The 20,411-nt window shown below is 39.3% G+C and overlaps 1 protein-coding gene across 1 annotated transcript in view; it reads right to left on the reverse strand.

Moving 5' to 3' along the window:
• Positions 1 to 14,362: 14,362 nt before the first annotated feature.
• Positions 14,363 to 20,411, reverse strand: part of C11H18orf63 (chromosome 11 C18orf63 homolog) — a 36,746-nt gene continuing 30,697 nt past the window's right edge. The window contains exon 11 of the mRNA XM_023543727.1: positions 14,363 to 15,452. Within this exon, the coding sequence (XP_023399495.1) occupies positions 14,400 to 15,452 (1,053 nt within the window). The 3' untranslated portion in view covers positions 14,363 to 14,399. The remainder of the gene's footprint in view (positions 15,453 to 20,411) is intronic.

Consider the following 20,411-nt stretch of genomic DNA (forward strand, 5'->3'; position numbering starts at 1 on the left):
TTCCAGTACTCTAATTTCCCTGCCCCCTTAACTTCTCAACTTTGCTTTAGAGTAATTTTTGACCTTTTTGGTGCATTGAATTTCTTGAGGATACCTATAATCAGGCTAAGGAGCACAGGTGGTGCAATGGTTAAGTGCTCAGCTGCTAACTGAAATGTTGTCGGTTCATAGAACCTTTGGGGGAGAAAAGACCTGGTGCTCTGCTTCGGTAAAGATTACAGCCAAGAAAATCCTATGGGGCAGTTCTACTCTGCCACATAGGGTCACTATGATTCAAAATCAACTCGATGGCACCTGTTATGATTGAATTGTGTCCCCCCAAAATATGTATTAACTTGGCTAGGTCATGATTCCCTGTATTGTGTGGTTGTTTTCCATTTTGTGATCTGATGTAATTATCCTATGTGCTGTAAATTCTAAACTGTCTGATGTCAACGAGGGAGAATTAGAGGCAGTTATGTTAACAAGGTAGGACTCAACCTACAGGATTATGTTGTATCTTGAGTCAATCTCTTTTGAGATATAAAAGAAAGAAGGAGCAGAGAGGGAATGGACCTCTTACCACCAAGAAAGAAGCACCGGGATCAGAGCGCATCCTTTGGACCCAGGATCCCTGTACTGAGAAGCTCCTAGACCAGGGGAAGATTGATGACAAGGACCTTCTGCCAGAACCAACAGAGGAAGAAAGCCTTCCCCTGGAGCTGGCACCCTGAATTCAGACTTCTAGCCTCCCAGACTGTGAGAGAATAAACTTCTGTTTGTTAAAGCCATCCACTTGTGGTATTCTGTTATAGCAGCACTAGATAACTAAGACAGCACCTAACAATAACAACACAATCAGGTTCGATAAGACTCCAACCCTACGGCAACAAGAGAAATGGCCACAGTGTCTCAAAACATAGTAGAATTGTAGTGCTGTAAGAACTAAGTTGAACAACCATTTTCCAGATACTACTATAATTTTTTACTATAATTAGGAAAGGGCAGCAGGAAAGGGGTTACCAGCAGGTATTAGGCATCAGTCGGCAGCCACAGGGCCTCAGAGGTTATTTATATGTTCTAAGTACTAAGAGAAAGCAGAGCAGAATCCAGTGCTTCCAGCTCACATTCCCTTCATACAGGATTCCCTTCCTCACTGAGAAGTAGCGATAAAACACCATGACTCCTGCCAGACCAGATCCCAGGATTTTACTTTATCTTATTTTTTCATTTAACCTTTGATGAGGTGAGAACAGAAAAAAGTGGTAATTTTAAAGTCCCCATGATTTCCTGCCTCTTAAGAGAAAGGAGTTTGGATTTATTGTTGAGGCACACTCTCTTTCTTGTGGGAAACCACCCCAATGGGGAAAGACCCTCTTCTGGGAAGGAGATATTCCAGACAATGTGGCTCCTAGGAGCTGAAGTCCTTTGCATAATAATGTAAAGGTTGTAATTATCAAGGTCACAGTTACATTTCTGAAGATTTTGATTCTTTAGAGTAATTCTTTAGAGTCATTTTCTTTCCCAAATAAGGGCTACACTACAATGTGCCAATATTTTATTGCTTATTTTTGTGAGTTGTGCATAGTTTCTCATAGGCAGTTCTGAAAAAAGATCACCAAAAGATTCATGCAGGCCTGATCTCTACTGGAGAGGAGACAATTGGAAAAAAAAAAAAAAGAGAGAGAGAAAGAAGGTAAGGTCAGGTGAGGTCAGGTGAGGCCAGGTAAGGTCAGGTCAGGTAGGTAAGGTTAGGTCAGGTAGGAAAAGGAAGAACTAGACTTGGGGCCGTGCAGCCTGTACTAGATTATTGGTGTTTCATCTGTTGTATTTAGAATGAAACAATTCAGACTTTAGGAAACATGCTGACGTTGGGCCATTCCCTCTAATATTTTGGGGACCACAGGGCAGGAATATCCCACTTCTCTGCAGGGTTCTACAGGGACAAGTAGCCTCTTTACCGGCTTCCTACTATATTTGGTCTTGAAAAACGCGCACGTGTCAAGGCCCCAAGTGACCTGGCTCTGCCCACTTTAAGATCTCTCTTCCTTCTCTCCCAGGGGCTTGTTCTGCTGTAGCCACATTGGCCTTCCTGCTCTTCCTCGAACACTCTGTCTTAGTTTCTTAGTGCTGCTATGACAGAAATACCAGAAGTGGGTGGCTTTATCAAAGAGAAATTTATTTTCTCACAGTTTAAACCCATTGTCGTTGAGTCGATTCTGACTCATAGTGACTCTATAGGACAGAGTAGAACTGCCCCATAGGGTTTCCAAGAAGCAACTGGTAGACTTGAACTGCCATCCTTTGGTTAGCAGCTGTAGCTCTTAACTGCTATGTCACCAGCGTTTCCACCCCTTTCCGCCCCAAGTATAGGGATAAGGAATTACAAGACACATTTTGGGGGGATACAATTCAATCCGTAATACATTTTCAGCTCTAGAGCCCTTGCACTTGTGGTTCCTTCTGTTTGAGTCATTCCGCTTGCATATATGCAAATCACACACAGAACAAATCAAAAGCAACCAACCACAGCATGCACTGCAGACAATCAAAGTCCATCCACAGAAGAGTGGATAAATTATGGTATATTCATACAAGGGGACAGTGTATTGAAAAGAAAAGGGATCAACTACAATGAGGTCATCAACATGGTTGACCCTCAAAGACAAAGTTGTCTTTGAAAGAAAAAAATCCCAGCAAAATATAAATGGTATTGAGTCAACATATATGACATTCAGATATATTGTATATATAAATAAGAGGTAAAACTATAAAGAGAAGCAAGAGAACAATTAACAAAAAGTTCAAGAGAGCGGTTGCTTCTGTGGGGATGGGAAGCTAATGAGATCAGGAAGAGGCTCCTAGGAGGCGTCTAAGGCACTGGTGGTGTTTGGTTTCTCAACCCGGATGGTGGTACAAGGTCTTTGTTTCATTATTATCCATTGTTGTTCTTTAAATTGCACATATACACTTTATGAACTTTTGCATCCATGATATTTTTCACAATAAATTCTTTGTTTAAAGAGCAAGAGGGGTCGGTAAAGCAACACAACATTTCTCTCAACACTTGGACAACACAATGTGGACTTCTCAGTCTCTCGCTGTCAAGTAAAGGAACGGACTCCTTGTGAGTCAGTAAATAGCACTCAGGGTTGAAGGAACACTGGAAGGACATCTGGTCTATCTCCATACTTTTCAGCAGAATTACCAGTTAATTAAAACCAGTCCAGGCAAAACTGAACCAATTTGATTTGGAAATCCCATCCCTCACTTTCTCCAGGAAGAAATTACACAGCCTTGTTATATGATCAACTTTAAACGTGAAGAAATTCTTCCACTGACTTACACGAATTCTCTCTGCCCTGGGGCTTTTCAAGCAGGGGGACAATCCATCCCAGGCTGGCAAAGTTTTTGAGGACTAAGTCTAAATGGAGCTGCCTGTCAGAAATGTCATTGTTCCCCTGGAGAACAACAGGGCAGAGAAGCTATAGGTGGCGTGTGTGTGCACGTATGTGTGAGGGGGGGCCGTGAGCAGTGGGGAACATTGGTGCGTGCTCTCCTTGGCCAAACGATACCATTGTCAAGTTCATAGTGCGAATGTAATATTCAGCAATCTGTGAAAGCTGAACCTGCCTGTTGTGTGTTAATGTTCCTATATCCCAGGGAAACTCAATACCATATGTCTCAATATAAATATTTTCTGATAATGTAGAATGAGCATTCTGTTTCTTACAGCCCCCAGAATTGAACTGCACTCGAAATGAGGTTAACTAGGGCTAAATTTAATCCTTGTGTGACCCAATTGGGCATATGCAACCTGGTGTATTGAATATCCTACGGTATGTTCCTTTTATTCTCAGTTTCACCTAGTTATTTCCTTTGGGATCACAGAGCAATAGTAGGCAGCAAAATAATGAAATGTGGTAAATCTGGTTAAAGTGACGAAAAATGCTTTCCTTTGTTTCGTCTCAGTGGCCCCATATGTAGTGTGGCTTACTTCAGTTTACAAAGTACTAAAGCTAGTTCTTAGGATGAAAAGGGAGGCTGTATTTATTGCTCTGGGAAACACAGAGCTTGCTCAATTTTACAACATATAAAAGTTCTTTGTTTTATAGATAATCTAGGTCACAATCATTAACTGCCATTTATACTGGTGCCATAGCGAGTGCTGAATTTCATGGGGGCCTCCTGTGATGGTAGACCACATGGGCTACAGTGTGCACTGACAACCAACAGTGTGGGCTAGGGAGACCGCAAGACTGGCAGGAAACACGTTAACAATGGATAGATTCTGGGAGACTTGATCACCATCTCTGCGTGTCAGGTTCTCCATATTGTAAACTGGGAACGTTTCTGGGGGCAGCCTCAAATCAATTCAGAGCAATTCATAAGGAAAGCAGAGGAGAATAAATAAGCTCCCAGTACCACCTCCAAATCTCACCATTACCTTGAGAGCTCCTGAGTGAAACGAGAAATGTTACCAAAAGGAGCGTGTTTACATTGGAACGGTGAAGGAGAGAAAAGATTGAGAACTAATTTTAAGAAAGATATCTGAGTGAGAGACTGCTGATACCAACAAAATTTTGCCCACTTTTTGGAGGATGGGGTTGCGTGCATTTTTCTTAGTAATTTGAAAGAGTTATTTATATATTGTAGCTCTAAGTCCTTTGTCAGTTATGTGTTGCAAATATTTTCTCCCACTCTCTGGTTGTTTTTTCACTCTATGCTTTTCTGATATACACAAGATATTCATCTTGATGTTGAATTTAACCATCTTTTCCTTTATAGCTACTGCCTTTTATGTTTTATTTAAGAAACACGTCCCTATCCTGAAGTCATAAAGCCACTCTTCTGTGTTTCGTATTTAAGTCTTTTATCCACTTGGAAATAAATGTATGAGTCCAATTCCTAACCCCCTCCTCCATGGGCTCGTCCAATCATCCAGATATTATTTATTGACAAGTCTATCCTTTCCACTGATCTAACATGACATATGTTAAAAGTCCATATATGTATGGGTCTCTCTGGGCTCTCTATTCAGTTCCAGTGGTTTGTCCAGTTGTATACCAAAGCCATGTTGTTACAATTGTTATAGCTTTGTGTAAATCTTGATATCTGGAGAACAAGTTTTCCCCTTTTGTTGTTCTTTAAGAGTCTTTGTTTATTCTTGACTTTTCATTCCCACATCAATTTTACAATAAGTTTATTAAGTTCCGAAAACAAATCTGTTGAAATTTGGATCAAAATTGCACTGAATCTTTACAACATTGAGTCTTCCGATGCCTGGACATGACATAGCTCCCCGCTTACTTTCATCTTCTTTAATGCTACTCAATACATTTTACAATTTTATCCCTAAAGTTTATGCAATTTTTTTTTGCTCTACCATGCACTTAAGTGCAGTACTGACCTGATGCTATTTTAAACTAGATCCTGGGTTTCAGGTTTCTTGAATCACCCTGGTGACATGAATTTGAAATCCAGTGGGGGCCCCCTTCTGGGATGTTTTCTTTCCTATTCTATTCAGCACCTTTTCAGTGATGTTTTCCGTTCAACTCCATTTAGCACCAAGGGAAAGTACTCCTACAATCTCCTGAGGGGGCAGGGAATGGAGCTAGTTATTTATGGTTCACTTTTTTACCATAAGGGTATAGCCCTTCAGGGCTCCAGTCGAATGTGTGTGAGCAGAGTATGGAGGGCATACATGGACACTTATTTCTGTTCCCGTCACTTCTCAATGCCATCAAAACCACAGCTCAGGATCCTATCTGGATTATCAAATATTCCAAGAGGAAAGTGATTTTGAATCCTTATTCAAATGGTTTCTCACTTTCTCTTAGGTTTTAGACTGGTAATTCCTTATATCACTGTGGTTCTTTAATGTTTTTATGAAGTTTTAGACATTTATCCAGCATTATGAGTTATTTTCGGTGTGGACTAATTTGAATGTCCTAGCCCGCCGTTATCAGAAACAGGAGCTCCGGCATGATAGCTGCTTTCCTAATTCTGACTCAGACCAAAACGAGAGTTAATCAAGTTCAGAACTAAAGAAGAAAAGAGAGTACTCAGGCTCTCTTCGCTTAATAGAAGACCTATGTGTACAGATAGAAATACTTGTATTTCAGTATGGCAATACTGGCAAGAAGCAGACCTAGGAATGGATTTGAAAAGGCAATTTATATAAAACTCTTATTCTCAAAGATAAAACTTTATAATGGCTTAAACAGTATGTTTACAAAATTTCATTGCATTATTCATTTCAGCTAAGCGATTATACTGGCATAAGTTCCTTTTAAGTGCATACCTAGGGTTTTATTTTAAGTCAGTTTAACTCACGTTCTTCAAAGATTTTATTCTAAAATGATTTTAGTGGTGAGATAGTAAATATATAATAAACCACAGAATCAACTATACTGTGCCAGATTTCTCCTATAATTTGACTGCAGAGTTATATTTTTTATACAGGAATACAAGCTGCATCATAGAAATAATTCATATTGATCCTCTGGAAAGAAGCTAGTGGAACAAAATAAAAAATAATATGTGTGTGCTATACATAATTTCATTCTTCTCAAAGTATATTGCAAAATATTCCTTGAGTTTTTAGGTTCAGGAATTTCATAATATAATAAACAGACTGTGATAGTCAGAATGATTTTTTTTGGAATACAACAAAACTTTAACACATTTACTTTTGATGGAAACTAGGAAAAAATACAACTGGCAGGAAACAACTAGGAAAGATACATGTAATAGTAACAAAAATTGATCATGAGCACTTGTCTTCAAAAACAAGCTGATAAGCTAAGACGATCTACTGCTCACAAGTTTTTTTTCTGTTAACATTTGGTGTTAGCAGGTTCCAGAAATTAAAAAAAAATAATAATTTCAGAAAAGCTTAAAATTGGCAAATGCTATCCATCTCATAGAGTGTCACCAGGCATTTACCTTTTTCCTGGTTATATTTAAGAGCTTTGTCCTTTTGTTTCCAATCACAAATGTTCCTTTTGGTCTTGCCATCCCTTCTAGCTACTGGCCCGTTGTCCTTGCTGTCATAGCTCAACTTTTGGTAGTGCACCCCAACATTGTTCCCTTCACCACCTGGCCATCCTCTCAGGCCTTTCCCTTTTGAACTGTGGCAGCGACTAGGGTCTCTTAGACACCAAGTCCATTTGTTTCTTCTCAGCCTTCTTTCTGCTGGACTTTGTAGTGACCTTGAACCCTCTTCTTTCTTAGCTTCTGTGATGCCACAATCTCTGCTTTCTGACCCTACTCTTACTGCTCTTTTTCTGTATCTTTTTCCTTCCTCCCTATTCCTTACAGGTAGGTATTATATCCTCGGAATTGTCATCTGTGTTCTTCTCTTCTCTCCCAACACACTCACACACACAACTTCAACTACCCTTTCTGTGTGGATAACTCCCCGAGCCATATCACTTCCTGAGCGTCAATCTAGTTATCTACTGACTCTCATTACCTGGACCTTTCACCCCAGTTTATGGCAGACTAAACAGTCATCTTCCTGTTACATTTTTTCCTACCACTCCCCTATTTTCTATATTTTGAAAAGGCAACATGCTCCTTCCAGTGGTTCAAGCTTGCAGATTTAGCTTCATCTCTGGCCCTACCTCTCCAGTCCTGCTATCCACAGCCAGTTACCATGACCTGCTATTTCAAGGGCTGTCAGAACTGTTTCACTCTCTATTGTTGGCTCCCTGGATTATGTTTCTTCCAGTCTTCAGGTGATTCACTCCCTGCTTAAAACTCTCCTTGGCCATCTTGTCCCAGGACAACCCTTCTCTTCATCTCCAGTTATTCTGGTCCTGTATAAAGTACACACTAACCACACCAGAATTAGTACTTGCTGTTTCCTAGCATATTTCCATCTTTATGCCTTTGTCATTACAGTTCTCCTGTTGCAAATGCCTTCTTCCCATTCCTCCTGTGCCCCAATGTGTCTGGCATAACAGCTGTTCCCCCTTCTAGGCTCGTGGGGTACTCAATGCCAGTTGGTAAAGGAGACTAAAAAATGTGTCCAGAGACACAGGATTACAGAGGCTGTGGGAGAACAGGTTTCAAGGAGGAAATAGCCAAGGAAGAATACTCTTAAGAGGTAAATGAAAATAAGGATGTAGGAAGGAGCTGTCTATACTCATTACTTCTATTTCCTTCTCTTCTCTCTTAAACCCACTCTAGCATGGTTTTCATGTCCATCACTCCAGGGAAATTGCTTGTCAGGGTTATCAATGACCTCCGTGTTGCTATCAATTCCCAGTCTGCCTCTTACTCCAAAACCTGCTCCTTTTCAGTTTGGATTATAACTCCATGCTTCCAGTTGATGAAGCCAAAAATCCTTGGAGTCATCTTCAAATGCCTCTCGTTCTAATTCCTAATCCAGTGGACCCTACTTTTCAACATATATCCAGAAACAGCACTTCTCATCTCCTCTGCTGGTCCCACAAAGGGGTCAGCCACTATCATCTTTTGCCTGGATTGCTGCAACAACCTCTTAACTGGTCTCCCTGTTTCTTCGCTTGCACTCCCCTTTACCCCCCATTTATTCCCAGCACAGCAGCCAATCAGTGATCCTACTAAAACCTAAGTCAGAACATGTTACTCCTTGGTCCCAATCCCATTTCACCTGGTTTAAAAATAAATGTCCTTACATGGCCCACAAGGTCCCATTTGACCAGATCTTACCTCCAACTATCCCCTCTCTGGCTCCTTTTACTCTAGCCCCTTTGGGCTCCCTGATGTTCCTGAACACATAAAAGCACAGTTCCACACTAGGGCCTTTGCTGTGGCCGGCCCTTTGCTGGGAAAACTCATCCTTCAGGCCTCCAAGGGGCTCACTCCTCACCTCCTCCAAGTCTCTGCTCAACGAACCTACCTCAACCATCGCCCTTACCTTGCCCTGTCTTTTCTTTGTTCCATGGTACTTGTCACTTTCTACTACTTGTTTATAATTTACTTATTTTTTAGGCTTTTTTTGTTATGTTTATTGTTTGTCTCTCCCTGCTAGAACATAAACTCACTGTTTACTGATACATCCCAAACACCTAGTACAGTGCTTGGCACATATTAAAATCCAAAAAAACCAAACCCACTGCTGCTGAGTTGATTCTGACTCACAGTGAGCCTATGGGACAGAAAAGAACTGCCCCAGAAGGTTTCCAAGGAAAGGCTGGTAAATTCAAACTGCTGACCTTTTGGTTAGCAACTATAGCACTTAACCACTGTGCCACCAGGGCTCCACATTAAAAAAAAAATGAAACCTACTGCAGTTGTGTCTGTTCTGACTCATAGCGACCCAATAGGACCAAGTAGAACTGCTCTATAGAGTTTCCAAGGAGTGCCTGGTGTATTTGAACTGCTGACCTGTTGGTTAGCAGATGTAGCTTTTAACCATTACACCACCAGGGTTTCCAGGGCTCTACATAGCAGGTACTAGATAAGTATCTGTTGAATATAAGAATGAATGACTCTTGAGAATAAAAGTTCTCTGAAGTAGAAAGAACCTAAGCTAGTTAAATGGGGCTAGCAGTAAATGGATGTGAAGAAATGGACCCACAGAGGTAAAGGAATTTGTAATATCTAAGACTTCCCAATACTATATACAGTCACCTGACATATGAAAAATACATCAATTTGAAATACCTTTACTATTTTTTATTTAAAATAAAATAGGCTACAAAATGAACATTTTTAAGGATCAATAAATAATAACCATGATGTCTTTAAATATCTATTAATATGGACCATTTTTTCAGTACCAATAAATGTTCAATATATTGTCAGTTCCAGCATATCACCAGCTCATGTACCATTTGAAAACACAAAGCAAAAATTAGTTAGTGAACTGGGTAGTCAAATAAAAACTAATCACTGACAAGTCCATACTTTTTACCTGTTTACTACAGTAAGCAACAATTTAAAAAATTTACATAAAAATTATATAATTATTATAATATATAAAATAGAACTATAAATAAAAAGAAAATATAGTGAGCAACAAGTACTGTGAAATGTGAAGGTCAAAGTATTAAAATATGAGTAGTACATAAGAAGCACTTTTGTATTCCTGTAAATATGATTTTGGGCACTAATTGTGGCATGTTGCCATGGGATCTGAAGTACATTCACTGATCTTTTGGGCCTCTGGATATAAACAAACATAAAATCATTTATTTATGGTTTTAAAATTGTAATGGTTCTAAAATCAACATACAAATAATAAGTAAACCCATGTGCACTGTGAAGAATGATTTTTTGGGGGGGGGTCCACGCTGCCATATAAATCACCAAAAATTTAAACAAAGAAGTACAATTTAGTTTTCCCTAATTAGATTTGGAATTATCTTGGCTTTCAAAAATTGCAATCTTTAAAATGAACAAAAATCTTCATTGATTTCTCCAGTGAATTTGAGCACAGCAATTTGGCTGGAACTCCTTCTCTGACCCTGGAATGTTAAATAAACCATCAATCAGTCTGTCTGTCTACAGTAAATTTTATACACACATACACACACGTATATATTTTTTATTTTCATTAGGATAAATACTATAAAATAAAAAATAAACCTACTTTACACAGGACAATGTTGTCGTTGTTAGGTGCTGTTGAGTTGGTTCCGATGCATAGCGACCCTATGTACAACAGAACGAAACACTGCCTGGTCCTACATCATTTTCACAATGGGTGCTATGTTTGAGCCCATTGTTGCAGCTGCTGGGTTGATCCATCTCGTTGTGGGTCTTCCTCTTTTTCACTGATCCTCTACTTTACCAAGTATGATGTCCTTCTCCAGGGACTGATCCCTCCTGGTAACATGTCCAAAGTATGTGAGATGTAGCCTCGCCATTCTTGCTTCTAAGGAGCATTCTGATTGTACGTCTTCCAAGACAGATTTGTTCATTCTTTTGGCAGTCCATGGAATATTCAAGACAACAGACTGATCCTAACATAAGCAGGTTTTGGATGTAGGGTAACATTTATTTAAATTAAATACTATGCTTTAAATTTTAAATGTTAGACACCAATGAAGTAGAGCAGGGGCTATCAAGATTATTTATATAAAGAACTGGAATATACTATACAACCACTTCAGCAGTAGATTTATCCTTTCAATTAGTTTGCTTAGTCTAATAATAAGTTTTCATTCCCTAAGGCACAACAATTGGGCAGTGGCAGGAAGGCAGCTTGGGAATATGTGGGCAGAGGGGAGGGCTGGTTTTCAGAATTGTTACATGCTGTGGATGACAGAGCTGACGAAATATGCATGCTTATTAACATTACTTTCATAAACAGATATTTTCACCACAGCCTCACAAACAAAATGACATGCCATTCTTTACTGCAGGCTACTGGTTATCTATAACACTAATTTCACAATGAGGAAAGCACACTCAAAATGGGCTTTAAACCAAATATATTTCCCTATGAAAACGGTAAAATAGAAATAGAAAATAGAGATAATTCTGGAAAACAGAAATACTTAGAGTGAAAGTATATAGCAAGTTAATTAACTAGACATCATTTTAGGGCCACATGTTATATTTATAGTTTTGAAAAGTGCTGATATTCACTTTTAACTGCAATGGTTTAGTGAAGTGGTAAAGGCAATAAATCACATTTAAAAAATCAACGCTGAACTTATACTTGGTTTTCTGCTGGTTCTTTTTCATTTAATGAAGGATTGTTCCAGTGGAATATTCCCTGAAGATTTTTTGCTTTCTCTTAAATACATTACCACAACAATTACATCACACTTTGTAAAATAAACATCTAAAATTTTTGAAAGCAAGAATAGTACCTCTTAGGTATGAGGCTTTATTTCTGTTTCTTTCTTCTTAAATGTTGTTTCTCTCCTTTTAAATGTTAAGATAATTTATTTGTAACAGGGACCTAAAGGTGATTCTTGACATTTGCTTTAACACATATATCCTCCTAAGTCTTTGCTAAGAACTCAAAACGGGTTTGCCTGAGACCAGACTATAAGCTCACAGAGGATACAGGCTGTGTCAATCTTGTTCACTGTAGTAACCCAGTGAGCTCAGCACACTGCCTGGCACATGGCAGATGCCCAATGAAAACTGCTGAACAAAAACATTTCCACTCCAGTATTCTGGTTCTGTGACTAATGACTCTAGTTCTGCTGCGAAATAGGTTTTATGTTTATTCAGATCTTTCTGTTTGCATGAAAAAGTGAAACTTGGTGAGTCAATAGTCAACAAACACCCCCAAAGTTTATAGACATTCGTCCATACATATACAAATACACATACACACACACACACACACACATACACATACACATACACATACACATACACATACACATACACATACACATACACATACACATACACATACACATACACATACACATACACATACATATACATATACAAGTCCTGGCAGCACAGTGGGTAATTGCTCAGCTGCTAACCAAAAGGTGATCAGTTTGAATCCACTAGCTGCTCCTTGGAAACCCTCTGGGGCAGCTCTTCTCTGTCCTATAGGGCTGCTATGAATCAGAAATGACTTAACGGCAACTTTTTTTTGTTTTAATACACACACATACACACACATTCTTTTTTTTTCCTTTAAAAATACACCTTACCTTATGTTAGAGATACATACTGAAGTATTTATGGGTGAAAGTATGTGATATCTTAGATTTGCTTTTAAAAACTACAGCAAAAAAAAAAAGTGTGTCTATGCGGAATTGGAACAGAGTAGCAAAATATTAACAATTGTTGAAGTTGGGTGACAGGTACCTGGAGGTGCTTTATAGTATTATCTGCACTTTCTGATATTTAAAAATTTCAGTAATAAAAAATAATGAATGCAAATAAATTTCAATAACAAAAAATAAAGAATGAGAGAAAAAAATTATATTTTCAGCTATCAAAACTCTGCCTAAAAAGATAATTGGATATTTTGGAAAGACCTGTAAAAGACTATTTATCCCAATATCATTTCAATAGTGAAAAATCAAGAAGCGTGCTCACTACATGTTAAGAGTGGTTTGTTTTCTCACGAAAGTGGAGTTGACAGGTAATTTTTTAACTTTTTCTTTAAACTGTTTTATATTATGTAAATTTTTACAGGAGGATGTATTAATTTTAAGTTTGGGGAAAACTATTTTCCAAACAATATCCTGTAATTTTTCTCATTAGGTTATTCTTTTTAGGTGATGGAACGATCTTTAAATTTTTAATAAAACTGTATTTAGTCTTAAGCAATAGAAAGTGGGAAAGTGATATACTTTTAAAACAGTATGAAATCTTGGAATAGATTTCATTATATTTTTAAAAATGCAAATGAAATATTTTATGACAGTCTAGCACAAACAGTTTTTTCTCAACCCCCTATTGGGCACATTAAAATGAAGAAAACCACATAAAGCACAACATTTTCAAATATACAAGAATAGACTTAAGCAGCTGTCAGTTCACTCAAATCAGGCTGAGAACTCTATTAGCAGTTACAGGAAGAAACAACACTTGGAAGGGAAAAGAAGAAAACGTTTTCTAGTTTGAACATAAAGACTCTGAATGGAAAGCATTCCAATAGTTCTGTGCAGAAAAACATTTGTAGGTATTTTAGTCATCTGTTTGTTCTAGGAGAGGCACAGATGGCAGAGTGGAAGAAGACACAAGCTCCAGATGCTGACTTTTGTGAATTCAGGGCCGTGGACGCAGCATTATCAGTTTCTAAGTCTCAAGTTTACACTTAGCCATCGCTGCAGCACGTCTGAGTACATTTTAACTGAATGATTAATCTTTGAAACATCATTTGTGGTTTATTATCTTGGGCAAGAGCCTTCAAAAGTAGGCTTTGTAGTGGCTGTCAAAGTTGTGGGTCTTCCTAACATCTCCTCCTGGGTCTGCAACAAGCCTCAGAGCTGCGTGGGAGGTGAAGCCTCTCTCTCCCCATCCCCTCTAGGGGATTTCCTACACAAAACAGCTGCTGCATACAGGCCCTATTCAAGGGTCTGTATTTCCTACTTCTTTATTTCCTATTCCTTACTGATTTTAGGGCTTCAAGGAAACTAAAAATTGCTCCTTCTTACAATGAGGTCGGGAACCCCTACACTTGGCAATCTCAATTTGGATAATGTAAAGAAAAAGAAATCAAACGTACCATCTAAGTTACCTGGTGGATATTTTTTTCTTCCATATCCATGTTCTAAGCTTTAGGAATGATGAAAGGTTTCTTAGGTTTTGGGTTTTCCTGGTCAGGTACCTGTAATCAGGTTAAAGAATAACATTTTGTTACACATTAACTGTACATACTTCAGGTTTTACTAGAGTAGATATTTTGGGTCTTCACTACTGCATTTCTAGATGATCAGGGGGAAATCATTTAAATCCTTATTTACGGGCTCTAAAGGTCTAGTGTATGACGAATATCTCTAGTATATCCTCAGACTTAAAAAAATTTTTTTTACCTGGTTTCTAGTAGCACTGGACTGCCCATAATGAAGGCCAGTATTGGAATGATGCTTACTTGAAGTTCTTGAAGATTCTTGACATAATTTTCTTTTAGATCTGTGGGCTGTTTGGCTCAATATCAGCCTGTGGATTATTACATCATCTTCATTAGTCTGATTTACTGATTGTTGTTGTAGTAGTTGGGGATTTTCCATTTCTGTGTCTGATTCAAAAATGTATGGTTGTCTTTTCATTTTTACTGACCCATGGACTTTCCCTAAAATTTGTGTTATATATTTACTCGTTAAATTTTCTTTTGCGTTCACTTGGAAGTCGACAGCACTTTTTATTACACTTGAATTGTTATCTGACATCTTAAATACTGAATTATCACATAGTTGTTTACTTTCATTTACATTCTCAATCAATGATTTTCTATTAGAAGGAGGATATTTTCTCATCTTTGAACAGGACTCAATATTTTTTTCTTGCAGAGGTCTGGAATTCTTCTGATTTAAATTTCCAATGAGCATCTGAATGTTACCATTAGATCTTTTCTTTACAGTTGAACCTAAGTTCAACTGGATCACACCAGTTTTAGGTGAAAGCAACTTAGATTCTGTAACAACATGCTGTTTTCTTTTCAGGTTGCCAGGTCCTGAGATATTTTTGTTCATCTGTAACAATCTATTTTTGAAAATTGGTATGAATTTAGGGCTGATTTCACTTTGGGAGCTAAGATGTGTGTCTCGAACTTGAGTATTTCTTCCACTGGGCTTTGACACTTCCAGATGCATTTGTGGTACCTTTTTGGGCAGGGACATCTGTCTGCTCTGAACAGATTCTGGCTTCGGATGCAGGGTTGGGAGGATGCCTGGCTTTGGCTGGCTGACGGAAAGCTCCACCTTGTGGTCCGCTGCTACTGAACATGCTAGGAGACTTTGGACCAAGGCAGGTTTTATGGAAGTGGCTTGAGTCAGAGAAGCCCTGAATGTTTTTTTAGTGGTCAAATTGGATGGCTTGATTTTGTTTTCCTGAAAGGATAGAGATTAGGAAAATTTAAAAAAATGTAGTAAGTTTTATATTCTTATTTAATATCATCTTATTTCTTTTCCATTAAAGTAACACTAACCATGATATATATATTTTTTTTTAACCATGATATACAAAACAAGTGAAGAAAAACAAAAAATACATCAACCTTCTTGAGGAAATATGTACATATCTTTTGGTTTCTATCCTTTCAAGATAATATTTTAAGATGAAGGTATGTTCTAAATTCTGTATAAATCAACGATAAGACCTATTGCAGACAGCTACCCATCGCCCTCAAACATGCTCTGGCTGTTCTCTTGCGTGGAATCTCTCTCTCTTTTCCACTTATCTCAGTTGCAGGCTTCCTCTGGGTTCTTAACAACACCTCTCCTTCTCTGAATGTCCCACCAGTCAACGTATCATAAAGTGATTGTTTTTCCCTCAGCTCCCAAGGAATCCACTACCAGTTAGTGTCACAAATACTACTACAAGATAGTGCTGCTGTCTTTAGTGTGCATGTTCTAACTCCCTAAATAGATATTAGATTCTTTGAGAGCAGGAATCATGACTTACTTATTCTTATATCCTTTCCCTTCTTAAATCCTTCAAAAATACTTTTTCAAATAAAAATTCATGGAGGAGGTGGTTGCATGTACACTTGGCCTTTAAGAATGAGTAGGATTTTTACTATAGGGTAGGAACTGTGTTTTAAGCATTTTTGTGTCCTCAGTGCCGACCAGAAAGCCTTGTAAAACAAAACCAAAACCAAACCAAAACGAACAAAAATACCCGCTGGAATTACTGGGTCAATTCCAACTCATAGAGGTAGCAATTCAGCAAGTACTAGTTATAGTGACCTGTCAGATACATCTAAGAGAGCCAACTGTTTGCAGTCTTTTAAAATAATTATCTATTGAGTCTTAATGTCTGAAAAAGAATGATATATGGCGATAATCTGGGACACTGAACAAAGAGCTCTTTCCTCACCCTCCTATATCGAATACGTATAGAATCACAGCTTGAAATACAATTTTAAAAACTGCTATGGATAATATGGGAACCAGAACAACTGCTTTCTTCTCTACTACTGGAAGCTGAGTTGTAGGGTAGGGCTGAGAGGACAGCAAGAGAGTTTGGGGAGATTAGAATTATAAATAGGCAGAGGAAAAGAAAGTGATCCACTTATCTGTCATATAAAAGAAATAACACCGAAACATAGTGGCTTCAGACAATGGTGATCATTACATTTTTCTCTCTTACAGTTCTGGGGATCTCTCACACAATTGCATTTAAGTGACTAGAGCTGCAGTCACCTTCCTCACTCACATGTGTGAAGGTGATATTGGCTGTCAGCCAACAAACTGTCTTTCACATTGCCTGGCATTCCTCACAGCATGAGCAAGTGTCCCCAGGAGGTCAGGTGGAAGCTGTGTTTCTTTTTATGACCAGGCCTCTGAAGTCACAAACCATCACTTCTGCTCAGATCTGCCAAGACCCAACAGATAGGAACACAGACCTGCATCTCATGGGAAGGACTGTCATACTGTAAGAAGAGCAAGTGGGTGGAAGCTCCTGTGGCACTTTGGACAGACAGTGGCTTTCAGACCACAGTCTGTCACCCACCAGGACCCACAGTCTCTCACCTCTTCAAGCCTCCAACGCCAGCACTACAGGTGGCCAAGAGAAGGGCTTATGCACTTGGTAATGAAGCCTCATATAGACCTGACACAGGGTGCAGAAAAGCTGAGGAGTGGATGGGGCGGGAGCTGGAGGAGCACGGGCAACTCCTGCCCCAGTGAGTGCCAGTCAATGGTGACCTTACACAGAGCTTCTGAGTGTAGGCATAGCTCTTGCTTCCCATTTATGTGCAAATTTCTCTTGTGGTCACCCTGAGCCAGAACCATGTAGAAATGGAATTCAGGGAAACACATGTCCATCTTACTAAATTGACACAATACAAAGTCACCATAGAGAACAATATCATTTTTCTCACCCTGACCATATTTGGGAGAAATGGGAAGTCCCCAAGAAAATCTTGGATAAGGTTTCGGGGTGATGCTGAAAATAAGTGAGCGGGGCTCACTTCTTGTCTGATGATTTCTCAATTTGGAGTTAATCCACACCAGCAGGGCAGGAAGATACTCCCCTTCAGTTCCCCATGACTTTCAGGGGCACAAAAGAGAAACCAGCAGGTCACCTGAGGAACAGAAGCTGGCTTTCAGCCTCTGGTGATTCTCAACTGAGTGAAAAGATGCACCGAGAAGGGGTGAGGCATGCACCTCAGGAGAGTGACTAGGGGCAGCTGTTCTGAACGAAGGCTAAACGCTGTCTGAGAAAGCCTCATGCACCATCTTTGTCAACAAACATGAGCAGAGACCACCACCACGAGACCAATCTGTATCAGGATGCTAATGGCTCCCCAAGCGCTTTGACTGCCCAGCTGTGACTCTGCATAAATTATGATGGGTTGGTGTTTTAGCAGATTGAACTGTGCCCCGCCCCCTCCCCCCACCAAAGATATGTCCAGGTCCTAACCCCCAGTACCTTACTGGAAATGGTGTCTTTGCAGAAGTGATTAGTCAAGGATCTTGAGATAAGATCATCCTGGATTAATGGTGGGCCCTAAATCCAATGACTGGTGTCTCTCTTTATAAGAGAAAGAAGAGGGGGATTTGAGATACAGACACAGAGACATGGAGGGAAGACCATGTGAAGATGGAGACAGAGGCTGGAGTGATGCTGCCATAAGCCAAGGATACCAGGGGTCACCAGAAACTGGAAGAGGCAAGGAAGGATTCTCTCCTAGAGCTCCAGAGGGAGTATGACTCTGCCAACATCTTGAATTTAGATTTCTGGTTTCCAGGACTGTATGGAAATAGATTCCTGTTCTTTTAAGCTACTAAGTTTGTGGTGATTTGTTGTGGCAATTCCAGGAAACAGAGTGTACACCTGTGTCGCCCTCCTTCTAGTGTCCTTCCTGCATTAGAGCCTGGAAATCTAAGATGGACATTTTCTGGATTCCTTCACAGCTAGGGTTCAGAACATGATTTAAGATCAGCCAAGTGGGTGCATGCATACAATATTTGGAAGAAGGTAAAAAAAAAAAAAAACTTTTTTTTTCTTTAATAAGGTAAAGCCATACTTGCACTGCTTTCACTGAAAAGTTTAATTATCAATGCCTTTGGGTTTTCAGTCTCAGGGTTAGCAGAAGCCCAGGTGTGCACTCACTAGCTCTGTAGGCATCCAGAGCTGAGTTTAGGGTGCCCACTTTCATGATGTGGACCTTATTAAGCACAACAGACCAAGTGGACTTCATACAGCCTCCCCCCACCCCCTTATGTAAGCTCTCCCCTGCAAATACATGCCATCCTGGGAGCAGAACAACTCTTAAATTTGATTGAAATTCTACCTCAAAGAGATGTTTTGTTAGAATGAGTGAATCACCTAGAAGTGGCCAGATTGAACTTTCTTCCATTCAGTGAAGAAAGGTTCAAGAACAAAGTTGAAATCAATTATAGAAAAGCAAAGAACAGCTCATTTTGGACCTCTGGTTTTCACAGACTGTGTTGTTGTTGTTAGGTGCCATCAACTTGATTCCACCTCATAGTGGCCCTAAGAACAACAGAATGAAACAGTGCCTGGTCCTGCACCATCCTCACAGTTGTTACACTTAAGCCCGTTGTTGCAGCCACTGTGTCAATCCATCTCATTGAGGGTCTTCCTCTTTTTTGCTGACTCTCTACTTTACCAAGCATGATGTCCTTCTCCAGGGACTGATCCCTCCTGACAACAAGTTCAAAGTATATGAGACATAATCCCACCATCCTTGCTTCCAAGGAGCATTCTGGCTGCACTTCTTCCAAGACAGATTTGTCTGTTCTTTTGGCAGTCCATGGTATATTCAATATTCTTCTCCAACACTACACTTCAAAGGCATCAACTCTTCTTTGATCTTCCTTATTCATTGTCCAGCTTTCACATGCACATGAGGCAACTGAAAATACCATGGCTTGGGTCAGACACACCTTAGTCTTCAAGGTGACATCTTTGCTTTTCAACACTTCAAAGAGGTCCTTTGCAGCAGATTTGCCCACTACAATGCGTCTTCTGATTTCCTGACTGCTGCTTCCATGAGTGTTGATTGTAGATCCAAGTAAAATGAAATCCTTGACAACTTCCATCTTTTCTCCGTTTATCATGATGTTGCTTATTGGTCCAGTTGTCAGGATTTTTGTTTTCTTTATGTTGAGATGTAATCCATACTGAAGACTGTGGTCTTTGATCTTCATCAGTAAGTGCTTCAAGTCCTCTTCACTTTCAGCAAGTAAGGTTGTGTCATCTGCATAATGCAGGTTATTAATGAGTCTTCCTTCAGTAATGATGCTGCGTTCTTCTTCATACAGTCCAGATTCTCGGAATATTTGTTCAGCATACAGGCTGAACAGGTATGGTGAAAGGATACAACCCTGACACACACCTTTCCTGACTTTAAACCACACAGTAGCCCCTTGTTCTGTTCACTGTAGTAACTTTTAAACAACATTCCTACTGCTTGAGATACCAAAAAAAAAAAAATTCACTCTAAAAAGATTCTTATAAGAATAAATTACTTGTATTCTGGTGTAAAACTTCTCTAGAGTGTGTCTGAAATATGTTGACAGTCATACCCTGTTCCTTCCTCCTCTGCCTCTCGGGAAGATACAGATGAGGAATATAATGCCCAGCAGTGTGTGGTACCCCTAGCCTGTCAATATATGATTTACTCATTCTTTCAACTTCTAAAATATAGTAAACAGCCCAAAGGCAGAAACCTCTAGATTTATATTTAAAATATATAAAAAGACTAAAAACAGGCCTACGTAAACAGCAGATGAGGCCATAAATAATTCACACAGAACTTAAACATACTTAGATGGTCAAAAAACTAAAGCTTTATAAAGTCATAACCTGAGAACATG

The sequence above is a fragment of the Loxodonta africana genome, chromosome 11, assembly GCF_030014295.1.
Source record: "Loxodonta africana isolate mLoxAfr1 chromosome 11, mLoxAfr1.hap2, whole genome shotgun sequence".
Classification (NCBI taxonomy): Eukaryota; Metazoa; Chordata; class Mammalia; order Proboscidea; family Elephantidae; genus Loxodonta; species Loxodonta africana.